The 14,556-nt window shown below is 42.9% G+C and overlaps 1 protein-coding gene across 1 annotated transcript in view; it reads left to right on the forward strand.

Annotated features, from left to right (window-relative positions):
* Positions 1–14,556, forward strand: part of pappaa (pregnancy-associated plasma protein A, pappalysin 1a) — a 316,273-nt gene that overhangs the window by 167,914 nt on the left and 133,803 nt on the right. The window contains exon 14 of the mRNA XM_068012691.1: positions 3,520–3,688. Coding sequence (XP_067868792.1) covers positions 3,520–3,688 — 169 coding nt within the window. The remainder of the gene's footprint in view (positions 1–3,519; positions 3,689–14,556) is intronic.

The raw sequence follows: 14,556 nt of genomic DNA on the forward strand, positions 1-14,556 counted from the left end.
CATCAGTGATTCAAAGTCACAATCAATGGTGTTGATTTTAACTGTTCCTGCCAGGCGGGCAAAAAAATTAAAGAGATAATGGGAAGGAAAATCAGGCCGACCCACTGCCACTTGTTTCACGCTGGGTGTGGGCAGTTAAAGTCAACTCCAATATTTATTTAATGGTTTCGATCTGTGTCTAGCTGTAGAACGAAAAGCTCACCTCTCTCCAGTCGAGACACATGCTCAAATGGAGTGCAGCTCAGTGATTCCACATCATAGTGTGCTGCCCTATTTCTAAATCACAGTTCCTCTGAGCAAGGCTCCACACCAGGACAGCAAGGTTGTGGAATTTACCTTCGAGTTTTCCGCTGTGCTATATTATTTTTATGCCAGTAATTTTCTGACCAAGAAACTTGCAACCTGGTAGTGTGGTGAGATTCTTCTGCAGTGTCATGGTTGTACAGTGCAGCCCACAGTCCATTGTATCCCAAGGCCACGAATTGGCTTTGGATTCCAATGACTATATACATGTTTAGAATTCATTCCATAAGCACATTATTCTGTTTAACTTATATTCATCAGGTACTTGTGCTCCACTGCATCCAGAACCCCTTGTCCCTCACACCCCCGCCCCATCCCAACACACACACACAGTTATCATTCCTGGAACTTCACAGTATCATGCTTAGATGAGATGGTTGTGAGATCAGAACGTGTTAAAGTAACTGTAAGAAGCTGGACAGGTCATTGTGATGATATGGTCACAGCTGGGCAAGGTGACTGAGGGGTGGTCAGGCTTGGGCAAGGTGTCTGTGAGGGATTGGTCAAGTTAAGACCAGGTGACTGAGGAGGCAGTCCAGTTCACACAAGATGACTACTGGAACAGATTTTGGTTACTTGGTTGAGGAGGCTAGATTCATTCAGGTTACTCTGAGGGGCAAGTCAAATTCATCACTGAAGATTAATGGTTGGTTTACTTTACAGAAATCGTAGCGCATTAAGTCTAGGATGCAGGTGTAGATCTGTGCTTTCTGATTTATAAATGTGCAATTGACTGGCAGATGGATTTTGTTGTTGAAAATACAGAGAACAAAAGGACCTCATGACCTTTACCTCCTGTTACGACTGAGGTGGGAGGAGTGCACTGTCTTTTATAGTTCCACTTCTCAACAGGTCACAACATATATTTAAATGTTTACCCGGTTACCGATACAGCCAATCATATACTCTATTTTTTTATCCCGGAACAAAATACACCAACCAGGTTTCTTTCATAAACAACAAAATTATCAGTTTATTTTGAAACAAGACTTAACCAGTAACGAAGCAAAGCATACTGATTGAAATATGAAAGTTCCCTTTTTAAATCCCCTAATTACACTCACACACACTGGAAGAAGATACAGAGATTCGCTCTGCAGAGGCCTATTACAAACAAAAAGACAAAAAAGAGTACTTTGGCCAACAGTTGCTAATTCTTGATGAAAAAAAGAGAGATGAGGAAGGATGTCAGTTGTCCCTTTTTTTGGTCTGGCATTTGGATATACGGAGACAGGTCACTGGGATCATTTCAGAAGCAGTCCGTTCTGGAGATGTCGAGAATTATTCCAGTAGGCTTTCTAGGAGAAATGTGACATCAGGGTTTTCCACCAGCACACACTTGAATCACAGATTTTTTTCTAGCTTCTCAGGAGCTATGCAGTACCAGGGATTTTAGCACTCCCACACTGATGCTTTGCAGGATTTCGAGAAAGAGGTGAGCTGGGTGGTTTCTTTTTCCTTGGCAGAAAAACACCAACTGTCTTCAAACAATTCACACTCAACTAAACTGAAAACTATGTCCAAACCCCAAACAGAGAGTTGACCTCCTGACCTCCATAAACCTTGACATGTGGCTTCTCTGTAACCATTTTTCCCCAGGTCACCAAGGGTTTTGTTGATTACTGAGCCCAAAGCACATGACTTCCAGCACAGGTGGCTTTCAAACAATGGGCTGAATTTTACAGACCCCGCCCCCCCCCCCCGATGTCAGAGTGTCGTGACGGGGGGAGGAAAGAAAGTGCCTCCAGGAGAGGGCTGCCATGTACACTGATGCCGGGAAGGCATAGCCCGATATTGCTGGTGGCAGCGAGGCCTTGTGGCGGCCCCTCCACTGCTCGGTAATGGGAGCCCCATTTAAATATTCAAATTGATTAAAATAAATGAATTAATTACCCTTACGCTCCCACTGTCTGTCGTGGTGCGATTTTCGTGCCACGGCCGGCACTCCCATGCCTTTGGATCCCCATACAGGGAACCAAGGTGGAACACTGGTGGTAGGGAGAGAGGAGAAGGTAAGTTTCTCAATGCGGGGTGGGGGGAAGCAGGGTCAAAGTCATTTCATAGGTGTAGGGGATGGTGGAAAGGGTTATAGTGTAAAGTTTATGCAGAGGGCAAGTAATTCATTCTATGGTTATTGGGGGGGGGGGAGGGTTGGGAGAAGGGCAGGATAAATTTATTTCATTTTTTAAAATCAATATATCTTTAAATATTTAAATGTATTTGTGGGGCTCAAATATGGCATCAGCACCTGTGTACAGGGAGCTGACGCCATTGCCGGGGATGGACAGCCCACCCCCTCCACGTCATCAGGGAGGGCGGTCCGTCTTGGCTATTTAAATCAGCCACCGCGCTTAATATCACGGCGGCTCCGCAACGTGCGGCCAACGCGGGCGGACCACCATTGTTTTCGCCCACCGTCGATTTCGGCAGTGGAAGTATAAATTTCAGCCCAACACCTCAAGTGTCTTTTCGGTGAACTTGGTTAAAAAAAAATACATCCATAGAATCTTTTCAGTTTTAGCACAACTCCTCAAAAAAAAATATTCAAAAAGGAAGCACTTTCATAACACTACCAACAATCAACTTTGAAGCTCATCATTGAAACATTTTGAACAAACATTCTGTGCACATTGGATCTCAATAGCACAATTGTACTATAGTGAAATTGTTAAAAAATCAATGATTGGGTCAAACTAGAAAGAGGCTCTTGGCTGGTTGCTGGCGTATGATTTAATTTGACGTATAAAAAAACGATGTTCCTTTCTTTTGTTGAACTTCATGTGTGAAATATCTAGGACCACAGCTGGCAGCTGCTATCCTCAATAACTGAATTCTGGGCCCTTGACATCCATCTCTGTACACCATGTAACAGATATCTTGTTTTATCCTATGTTTAACTATAACAAAAAGATGTTTTTATTTAAGTGATTTGGAAGATTTTTGACTATCAAGGCCACTCCTGCAATTTTGTCTTAAAACTGCTGAGGCTCTTTAAAGTGTACCTATCACTGGCCCAGCCAACTCAATACAGACTGGGGGGATCAAACCACTTTGCCTCTGAGCAAGTGTACTTGTCAACTGAACCATCAGCAAGGTGCCTATTCTAAGTTTCTTAACAAAAATTGAGGGTAGGCAGTAAGATGAAAAGCAAGGCCATTTTTCCAGATGAATATTACAATTCCAATGTTTACATCATTTATTTCTTCCCTTCCTCAGTTGTGTCCACTACTCTTGTGAAGCCACTGACTGTCAGGAACTCAACCTCAAAAATGCAGTGCTGAACTGTACTGGAACTGGGCGCTACAATGGGGACCAATGCACCGTGTTCTGCCAGCAAGGTTACGTGCTTCACTTGCGAAGAGACGATGACACCTCTAAACGTCAGGTCAGTTTACGCTCTTAACTTCTCTGAGTCGGCCAGCAACAAAGCATTTCAATATTCCAGTCAGCTATTTCTCAAAAGGGTTTCACAAACCTGTTAGCACTTGGCACTAGCTATGCTTTATCTTGTATCTTTTTAGAATATATTCAACATAGCAGAGGAATAACATTGGCAGTAGCAGCACTGGCATAGAGCAGTAAAGCTGGCATTAATATTCCCAGAGACGTTACTGTTTATGACTGCTGGAAATTGAGTAGAAGATTATTTTGAATGACGGAGAAGGGCCGAATGGCCTACTCCTTCTATTTTCTAGGTTTCCATTATAGCTCCAGGGTGCAATAAAACACTGTAAATTCTTTGATGTTATGTGAAAGTTGTCTGTTGGATTAGAGTATATATTTCAAACTTCACTGTTTGGTTTTGAGATGAAAAAGTGGAGATGGACTGGGGTGAGTCCAGCCATTACACCAACCAATGAGCACTGTCTCTTTAACTCTGCTGCTTCTTCAGTGATGTGATTCCAGTCCAGTCACATGTCCAGCACTCAGACCCAAAGAGTTTTTCCAAGACAGTTTCCACCAGTGTTGTCTTCAGTGCTCAATGTTTTCACAAAAATACTTCAGGTAGAAAATTAGTTTTGGCATCACTGTTTCTGAGAAATAGTGTACAATGCCATAGATACACATTACACTAAGATGTCTGTTTGGGATCCTGGGAAGAATCAACTTGGGAGCGTTTTCTTTTAAAAATAAGGCAGGATACTGCTATAAAATTACATTTCCTAACATCCCTTGCACATGTTCACATTGGTAGCAATGATATCAAATCGACTGCAAATACCAAGTTACAAAGCTCCCAAATTCACACAGTGATTGGATTTACAAAGTACCAGTTTGGTGGAACTCCAAAAGAGTATTTTATTTCTACCAGGTCTAATCAATGGGCCAGTTGATCACTTTTCATCCACAGATATGAGACTACTCAACTTGCCCCATAGAGAAAATTCAGTCTTGTACAATCACAGGAGAAAATGAGTACCAGTACTTAAAGTTACTACTTTTAAGATCTAATGGTCTCATGGAACAGTTTGGGTCACCTGAAGGGGTCAGAGGGGAATTTTACAGGGTATTTATTTTCCTTTATTGGCTCTAGGTTTTTCCCTTCTTTTTTGGCTCTCCCAGGTGATTATATGGCTGCAGGGATGGGTGCAAGGTATTTGGGGGCTTGGGGTATGTAGGTAAGAAGTGATTATTCATGATAATTCAGCCGTCATGATGTGAGGCAGGCTGGATGGGCCAGCTCGTCTTTTCCTGCTCATTAACTTTTTATGTTCATATGTAAGAGTTTCTTACGTGAGACAACTTGTTTCTAAAATATAACTTAAATACATACTGACCTAGAATATTAGTTTTTAAAAAAATATATTTTACTCTTGGGTCCCCGTTCAAGTCAGCACACAGCTGTTTTAAGTTGGCATATTCCAGAAAACTGAATGTGAACTGCCAACTGAAGGCAGCTGCAAGCTGACTAAACAAAACAAAACAGGTTCTTGTTTTCAGTTCCTTTGCATTGTTCTTTGGGTCTATATGGTTTACTGAAGTGCTACCCCTGTCTATTTGCTGTAACATTCGCAATATATCAAAAAGCCGGCAAATTGTTCCCAAATCATCCATCCAAAATAGCATGTTTCCATATTCTAGAAAAAACAGTTCATAAATGTTAGAATATCACAAAACTGAGACGTTCAATAGCTGGTTAAAAATTTGCAAGGTGTTTTGTTTTAATAAAACATAGGCCTCAAGCAAGTCCTCCCTAAATTTGGTGCTGTTTTGTAATACGTTTAAAATCATAGACTAGTAGGATAGCACAGCACAAGAGGAGATCATTTAGCCCTTTGAGTCTGCTGTATATTTGAAAGAAAAGAAATAAGAAGGTGTTTTTCAGTAGAACAGTATTATGGTTTAAAGAGAAAACACGCTGGGCGTGACAGTTCTGGTACATTTCATGAATCTGCCATACTTCATCACCTGCCCAGCTAGTTTACTGGCAGAAAAAATGGATTCTGTTTACAATTCATTGTTGCTCCAATACTGCCATCAAAAGCTTTACAAGGTTTACTCCAGATTCTGGAAACTCTGGTAATGTTGGAGTGCATTTCCCAGATGTTAATGTGGACACAAGCAGAGGCGTTTGAACCTGGCCTCTGCTGTATTAGCTGATCATAGCCACAGCAGTGTGCTATAACTGGCCTCAGTACTGCAGACTGGTTGAAAAAAAAGAAAAACAGGCGACCAGGTTTTCTGCTCCTGATCAGTCTCCAGTGATCTCTGTCACAAAGTGTTGTGCATTCTTGTCAGGTGTCAGCTGACATGTTCTCCATGGCAGCCTCCCATGGTGCACTGTCTGAACTCACACATGAACAATAATAATTTAGGTGAGGTGCAGGAGTGTTGCCAACACCCATGGAACTGGCCATCAAGGGAGAGGAATGTATGGAAGAAAATTGAAATCTTGTAAGGTAACAAAGCCCAGAACCAGAGCTGAATGCTGAGGCAGTGGATTTTCTGTTGGGATGCTATTTCAGGAACGATGACTACAAGTAACCATGACTAGAAGATGTCCCCTCTGTAGCATTACAGAGAAAACAATCTTGGTTACTATCAATTAAAGTTAATATATTCAAAGGCTTTAAAACCCAGGGGAAGGGAAAATATGAATTGGTGATTTCCAGAAGACATTAACATTCAGGGTCAACCAGTCATCGAGTCCAACTGCAGCTAATTAAGACAAATGTTTTGGTGCAGGCCTCAATTTCCCCACAGGGGGCTTTTGTGGAGTCTGAACTGAGCATGTGCAGGTTACATGTGTGTGAATGTTGCCTTCACAATCCACTGGGCTTCTTTATTACAAAAACAGATTGAGTAAGGCAAAGCATTTAAAGGAAAGTTTGCTGACTGATAACAGATCTGCTGCATAATAACTTTCATAACGTGGTTCTTGTATTTTGCAAACTTCATTTTTCTGAAAGAAAATTTAAAAGAATGATAAATTCTAGAGACAGCCATAAACCAAGCTGGAATACACTTACTTGTGGTCAAACTGATGTCGCAGAAAGATCATTTAGATTCAGAGCAGGCCAAGATTTTATTTTAAAATGAAGAAATTCATCTGAGTGAAATGCCTTATTCATAGCACCAATTCTCATTTACAAAGGAAAATAGGTACAAGAAGGTACTCAGAACTGGATTTTGTTCTCCCACAGGCATTGGGTTCCGTGGCGGGGGCGGGAAGGGGGGGTCTAAAGGTGCCTCCGTGAGAGGGCCACCATACACCCCAACGTCGGGAGGGCCCAGCCCGATATTACCGGTGGTCGCAAGGCCTTGTGGTGGCAACCACTGCCGCTCGGCAATGGGACCCCAATTTGAATATTTAAATAAATAAAAATTAATTAATTAATGAAGCTCACATCACCGCCTGATGTCCTGCTGTGATCTTTGAGGTAAGTTTATCAATTGCGGGGGGGGTGGGGTGGCAAATGGGCTCAAATTAATGGCATGGGTGTAGGGAATGGTGGGAAGGGTTGTAGTTGAAAGTTTGTGAGTTTGTGCAGTTTGTGAGCGGAGGGAGGACGTCAGATGGTAAAGGTAAGTGTTTTGGAAGGGGGAAGGGCAAATAATTAATTTAGTTGTTATGGGGTGGGAGAGGGGCAAAAGAAATGTATTTATTTATTATAATCACTTTGCCTTTAAATATTTAAATTAGCTGGTAGGGCTAACAGTCCTTTAAAAATGGCGTCAGCGCCTGCGCACAGGCAGCTAATGCCGTTGCCGGGGACGGACAAACTGCCCCCCCACACATGATTGGGGGGGTGGGTGGGGGGCGGCATGCCCTGGCTATTTAAATGAGTCGCCGCGCTTAGAATCGTGGGCAGTTCTGCGACATATAGCCCGTCGTTCTTTTAACCCGCTGCCGATTCAGCCCTCAGTGTGCAAATGAGGGCTGTCTGGGAGTACTGGTGCCACAGGGTTTGATACTCAAACCCATTGTGGTCCAGAGTACATGGGGCTTTGGCCATGATAGGTTTGGGAGGGGGATAAAGTGTTAAAAATCAGATTCTCAACCCAAATCCGCCTCCATTCCCGCTTCAACTATGGCCGAAAGGTGGGTGGCCAGCCAACCCGATCCAAGGAGGCGGGTTGGTACTGTAAATATGATAGTGAGGCTGTGAGCCTCATTGCTATTCAAGTTTTCAACTTTAACGCTGGTCGGCAAGGATTCCCAAGCCTCAGGGAACCTGGCAGCTTCATTTGAGGTGAGGACTTTGCAAGTGTAGGAGTTGAGGGCCTTTACACCTACCTCCTAGATCCAACGTGCCTGCCTGAGGAATCCCTGGGATCAGGCATCCACTGCACACCCCACTCAGTCTCCGATCCCAACCACCTCCCTCCTCAGACCTCTGATCTGATCCAACACACGCCCCCCCCCCACTGCCCTGCCCACCAACACCCACCCCCTCACCCCCGCAGGCATCCAGCCTTCCCCTTCCACAAGGCCTTTGACCACCCATCCCACACCAGCTCACTCGATTGAACCCTCTCCCCACCCCGATTGACCCAGCCCCCAGTGAGGACTAGAAGACTTCACTGATCCTCTAGCTTTCACCAACAGGCTCCCCGCCTGACTGGAAGCCAGCCTATCAATTGTGGGTCCAATCAGTGACGTCACACATACTCTGTCGAGGTAAAATTCCACAACCTTGCAGGAAACCTCAACTTCTGAGTTTCTCCTGCCTTTTGGACCATCCCCGCTCCCGGCAGATCAAGTAAAGTAAAAATTCAACCTGTTATCTCACTAGTTGGTGCATTCGGTTGCTTCATCAAAGGGAAGAGCCTCCCTCCTGGTACTTATGTGCCTTAAGCTTAATAATGTACAAAAGCATCTTCAGTCAGGTAGATGTGCCATTCATTTGTTGATGTGATTGCCAAAGTGACAACTCTCTATTTCTAAAAATAAAACCATTTCAAAACAGAGAGCCTTCGATTTGGAAAATATATATGCTTATCATTTATAATACTGTTCTGACACACTAGTGATAACTGTCAGAAAGGACATCTTTAAATCATTAACTCTAAGGTTGCTTTTGTTGGTTGTTGCAGTGTGTTTTTTTTTTAATCTGTAATTTTTTTTCACAATTTAAACTTTTTTAAAAACCAAAAAAGCCTTAATTTAGTCTGAGTAATTTAGCTTCTAGGTCGCTCTTTACACACTGTCAAGCTCTTAAGTAGGTTATTTGTTCTTAAAGGGGTACTATATTTATAGAAACAGCTGACAGACATTATTATTAGTAACAATACAATAGCATAATTGCATAAAACATTTAATCACATCACTTTCACTTAATATCCTATAAACAAGACTGCCTCCTTAAAGCGCAGCAAACAGTGCACTGTCTCTTTAAAGTTCCGGCTAGGTTAATTATGGAGATTATGATTTATTCAACGTAAAAATGACAAGAAAATCTCACCTTCATATTTTAGAATAATTTTAATAGGTGAAGATTAGAAAATAATGTGAACAAAATGTATGTCCGGGATGCACGGAGTGCATTTAATCGTCACCTCTCTGATATAAACTTGAACTGAATCCAGGTCAATGAAATGAAACTCTCTCTCTCTCTCTCTTTCTCCACTGGCTTTCGGGGTTTTAATTTAAATGAGTTTGGGCACTCTTAATCAGTTCTCCATGGATGCAGATTCACAACATAAGACTGCTGTTATCCTGACACATATTGTTAGTCTCAGTCAGAGACAGCAGATGGACAAATGGTGAATATGGAAAAGTATTGTCTCAGTGCCCTTGAGTATGCAAAACATTGGGGAAAGCATAGAGACAAAGCGTGATACCGTTGTGCAAAGTCCCATTTATCTGTTCCCCCTGTGCTCACTGACCTGCGCTGCCTCTAGGGTTGCCCACCCTCCAAGGTTGTCCTGGAGCCTCCAGGAATTAAAGATTAATCTCCAGAGCATTGCTGTAAGCAACTCTGGAGAAAAATAATTGAGGCATTAAAAACATTATGTGCTTTTTTGCATTTTCTTTGAACATTTTCATTTATCAGTAAAAAAATTTGGAGGTGGCAAAAGAAGGCTATTTAACTGACAGTCAAGAATCATCAAGTCAGGTAACAAAGAGTTTCTTTTCTTTCCAATGGTGGGTACTTGCGGTGCTTGGAGGCTGGAAATCATCTGATGAAACCTCCAGGAATATATCCAAGCAGAGTTAGCAACCCTTACAGGCTCCTGCACCAGCAACACCTTGAATTTAAAACTCTCATTCCCCTGTTCAAATCCCTTCATGGCCTTGCCTCTCCTTTTCTCTATAAAGTTTTCCATCCTACAACCCTCCAGGAAATCTGAGTTCCTCCATTTCTGATGTTTTGTGCATCACCAATTTCCATCACCCCACCTTTGGCAGCCACGCCTTCAGTTGTCTAGTCCCCATTCTCTGAAATTCCCTCCCAAAACCTCTTTGCCTTTTTACCTCTCTCTCCTACTTTAAAATGCTCCTTAAAACCTACCTCATCACTTGTCCGAATATCCCTTCATGGGGATCATCAAATTTTGCCTGATTATGCTCCTGTGCAATACTTTGGTATATTTGACTACATCTAAGGTGATTTCTAAATGCAAAGTTGTTGTTGTAGGAACTGATATGTGATTGTTCCATGCCATCACCGGGGTTCCAAAGTAAAAAAAAGTTCATTTCTCAGCACTGATGTCCTTTAAGTTACAAAAGAATCCAGGAATAAACCTTGTTAACATAAGGTTGTGTATATTGTGTTGAGAAAAGATTTATATTTGTGGCTTTAATTTTCAGGTCTGGCTGGCATAATGTGTTTGAACTTTGATTATTCTATTGCAGCTCACTCTCCCTTGAGAGTTAATTTGTGGGATAGATATAATCACTGCTATCAAATTTCTTCTGTCATTAAGAAAACCACAGTCTGCCATCGTGGCAAATCTGTTTCCAGAATAAATAACCAAAAACTAGGTAAATACCAGCAACTGAGAAAGAAACACTTTTATGTAACCTTCCTAATATCCAAATAATTGCTAAGGTCTGGCAGTTCCAAGGAATGTTCTCCACAACAATAAACAGGGAGTTTTGGACAACTGAACATGACCAAACACTCAAAAAAGCAACTTATTATCAAGCACTGCAATAGTGATAGGAGAAAAAAAGGAAATCTCTCAGCCTTGTTCACAAATTAAACCGATCTTGATAAGGAAGGCAAACAATTTAGCTACTGAAGCGCATTTCCAAAAACGTCAGCGACATCATTGCAACACCAGCCTTCTGGGAAATGTACATTGCTTCAGTTTGTGCTTAACACTTTGAGGGTTTGCATTTTATGACTTATATGGGTTAACTCTAAGAATGGTCTATACTCTGAATGTAGTTTACCATTTGCACAATGGGGAATAAGCACAAGATGCTGAGCTAACTAAGGGGATTCTGCATTACAGAGATAGGAAGCATGAAAAGATCATACCTATTCTGTGCGCTTTGAATTCACCACTTTCTATCTATAAATGTGTGTAATGTACACTGAAAACGTTTGTTTTAAGGCTGAGATAGACAGATTTTTGGTCTCTCAGGGAATCAAGGGATATGGGGAGCGGGCAGGAAAGTGGAGTTCAGGCCGAGGATCAGCCATGATCGTACTGAATGGCGGAGTAGGCTTGAGTAGCCATATGGCCTACTTCTGTTCCTGTTTCTTATGTTCAAATCACTGGGGGCAATTTTGACTTTGAATGATAGTGTAAAACAGATGCTGATGAATTGGCAAAACCATTTTACATCCCTCTTAATTTTAAGTTGGGCAAGGTGTAAACCTGGTTGCCAATTCACTATTGCCTCTGCTACACTATCGAACAAAGTCAACATTACCCACACTGAGTTTGAAGCATTGAGTAGGCATGTTTTACAACAGCAGTGGTCCTAAATCAATGCTTCCTATCTAGCATTAGAGATTAAGGACGCAACTATGTAACATACTCCGTTTGCTATGCATACCTGCTCACCGTGATACTCCAGATTCAAGTTATACTGCCAAATCCATGTCGCTGTAGGAAAGTGTCAAGTGCTGTTTAAATTTTAAACATACTTCAATAGAGAGATGAAGTACAGTTGGATTTCTACTAACATGAAAAAGATTAAATATAAGTTGAAAATGTTGCAACATATTGCCTGGGGACTTTTTAAACTTCACTTTACATTGGTTGCATTCATAAAGTTGCAGCCAGTGCAAAGCCAAAGTGATCTCATTATTTTCTGCACTATGAAACACCAAACACCATTGGTGCAGTAACCCTACATTCAAGTTATACCACACAGTTTGAGTCAACATGAAACTAATACTGTTTTGTGCTACTGTAGATTTGTAGTTTAACAGCCATAGCAACAACCTATGAAGAGATTTATAAATTGCTGCTAGACCCATTTCACACCAGTGGCCTCCATTTCACAATATCCTGATGTCATGCTAATGAGCTTTAGCATAACTATCAGCTTCTGGGAATATAAAATTGTTTATGCTTTGCTTTCTTTTCATATAATTTTAATAGTTTTTCTGCCTTGCCCACCTCTTTTTTAGTTCTAATATTGATAAGCAACCATTCCAGAGAACTGGGCAGTGCACAGGGTTATACAATGACCTCTGGTGCTTGGGTTCAAATCCACCCAAGACTGATGCGATGAAAGTCTCTTTTGTCTGTTGGCAGTAGGGTCTTGCGTGAAATGAATGTGTACAGTCTCAGTCGATTTCCTAGCGGGCTTGGGTCTACAGCACAAAATACTTTCATCGCCAATTGGCAGTTTTACTCAGAGGAGCTGTGGGATAGCTAGTGCAAGAAATTCACACTGGTGCAGTAGAGGTACTTTTCTCAAGTTGGTACAGAGTCAAGGGAACTTTACACTGTGTCTGAATATAAAAATGAAACAAAACAGGTAATTCTCCGAGCGCATAACCAACAAGTATCTTACTCTATATTCATTGCCGGTATCACTTTGCGGGCACATTGTGGTATTGGCATGTGATGAGAAAAGGTAATTTAGCCTATCAAGCCCACGCTTTCCATTACCAACATGCAATCCACACTGTTGTGGACCCACCCTTATCCATTTAATCTCCTGAAGCTGATAGAATCATACAGCAACGTAATATTTGGGTGGGGGTGGAGATGTCAAAGCTAGACTGTAATCTCAGGTTTTAGATGAACCCCACTTCATGCTGCAACGCTGTAAGGCTAATCGAGTATATTGCATATTGTGTTCCTATTATTTGAGTGTTTGCAAGTGAGTTCTCTAGGATCGGTAGAAGTATCTCATAAATACAATGCCATCGTGCCTGTGCCGACTCTTTGAAAGAGATCAGCAATTAGTAACACTCCCCTGCTTTTTCATCATATCATTGCAATTTTTTTTTACTGCTTTTGCAAGTTACTATTAACCTGCTTCCACCACCCTTTCAGGCAATGCATTCCAGATTATAACAAATTGCTGTGTTAAAAAAACTCCTCATCTCTCCTCTTTTGCCATATTCTCGATTGATTTTACCTGATCTCCAGAAAACAACTGTGGGGAAAAATCCAGTACTTTAAAGAGGAAACCTTCTGTCTTCAGTTACGCCAATCTCCTTTAAGACACTGAGCTCAAGAAAAACAAAAACCTAGACTGAGAAGGTTTCCTGACAGTTCAGTTGGTACATGCACTGCTTAGCATGCAGCTAAGCACCAGACAGGATTGACTGCTGCTCTATGCTGAGATAGCTATTTTCAGCCAAGGTGATGGATAGTGTTAGTAGTCACAACATTTCTGGGCTGGACAGCAGGGTGGGGAGGGCAATAGGTCAAGGTTTACTCTGCTGATCACAATCCAGTGATTTTTGCTGGATCATTTGGATATGGGGTGAGAAGATGGTTTGGACTCGGCAACAATGGCCAGAATTTTACGCCGCCCCAGTGGGTCAGATGGTGGCGTGGGGGCGGCGTAAAATTGAGCAGCGGGCTCCGGGAGGCCCAACCGCCCCGATTTTGCCTCCGAACAAATTTACGGAGGTCTGGCGGGGGCGGCAGGGGTGGTGGGGGGGAGAAGCGGCCTGCCCGCCCGAGGCCAATCAAGACCCTTAAGTGGCCACTTTAACGGTCACTTAAGGGCCCTCGCCCGCTTCCACGGATATTTTACCCATGGCAAGCGGGTTTGTCAGGGACGAGAAAGGCCGCCCAGCTATAGCTGCCAGCCTTTCCGCACCCCGGGGGGGCCTGGCAATCAGGCACAGGGTGCCCGATTGAGGGCCATCCCTGCCTCCCAACCCAACCCTGGGATCCAAGACGTCCCCCTCCCCCCAAACGACCACCCTAGCCTCACCACAGCACGACCAATTCCCCTGGTGGGGCAACCCAAACTTACCTTCAGTCCTGGTTCCTTGATATCCTCCTCGGCCGGCTGGGCTGCAGTCCCAGCAGTGGCCACCACTCCCCGGTGGCGCTGCTGAGACTGCCGGCCCGCTGATTGGCTGGCAGCTCACTGAGGCGGGACCTCCTCCCTCAAGCGGGTGGAAGTGCTGCCTCGGGCCAATTAAAGCCTGGGGATCCGTAAAATATGGGACAGATCCCCAGGCTGGGCGGAAGCGGGTTCGGCACCGACATTTACGTCAGAGTCTGGCTTCCGTCCACCCACTGTAAAATTCCGGCCAATAGATCTCCATGGTCAAACAAGCTTATGAGCACTCATTATCTAGACTTACAGAGGAGGAAATGTCCTATTTTGGTTTGGTATTAAGGGCTGTTGGTGTCTGTGAAATAATATCCCCA

This window comes from Heterodontus francisci, chromosome 32 (assembly GCF_036365525.1).
Source record: "Heterodontus francisci isolate sHetFra1 chromosome 32, sHetFra1.hap1, whole genome shotgun sequence".
Lineage (NCBI taxonomy): Eukaryota > Metazoa > Chordata > Chondrichthyes > Heterodontiformes > Heterodontidae > Heterodontus > Heterodontus francisci.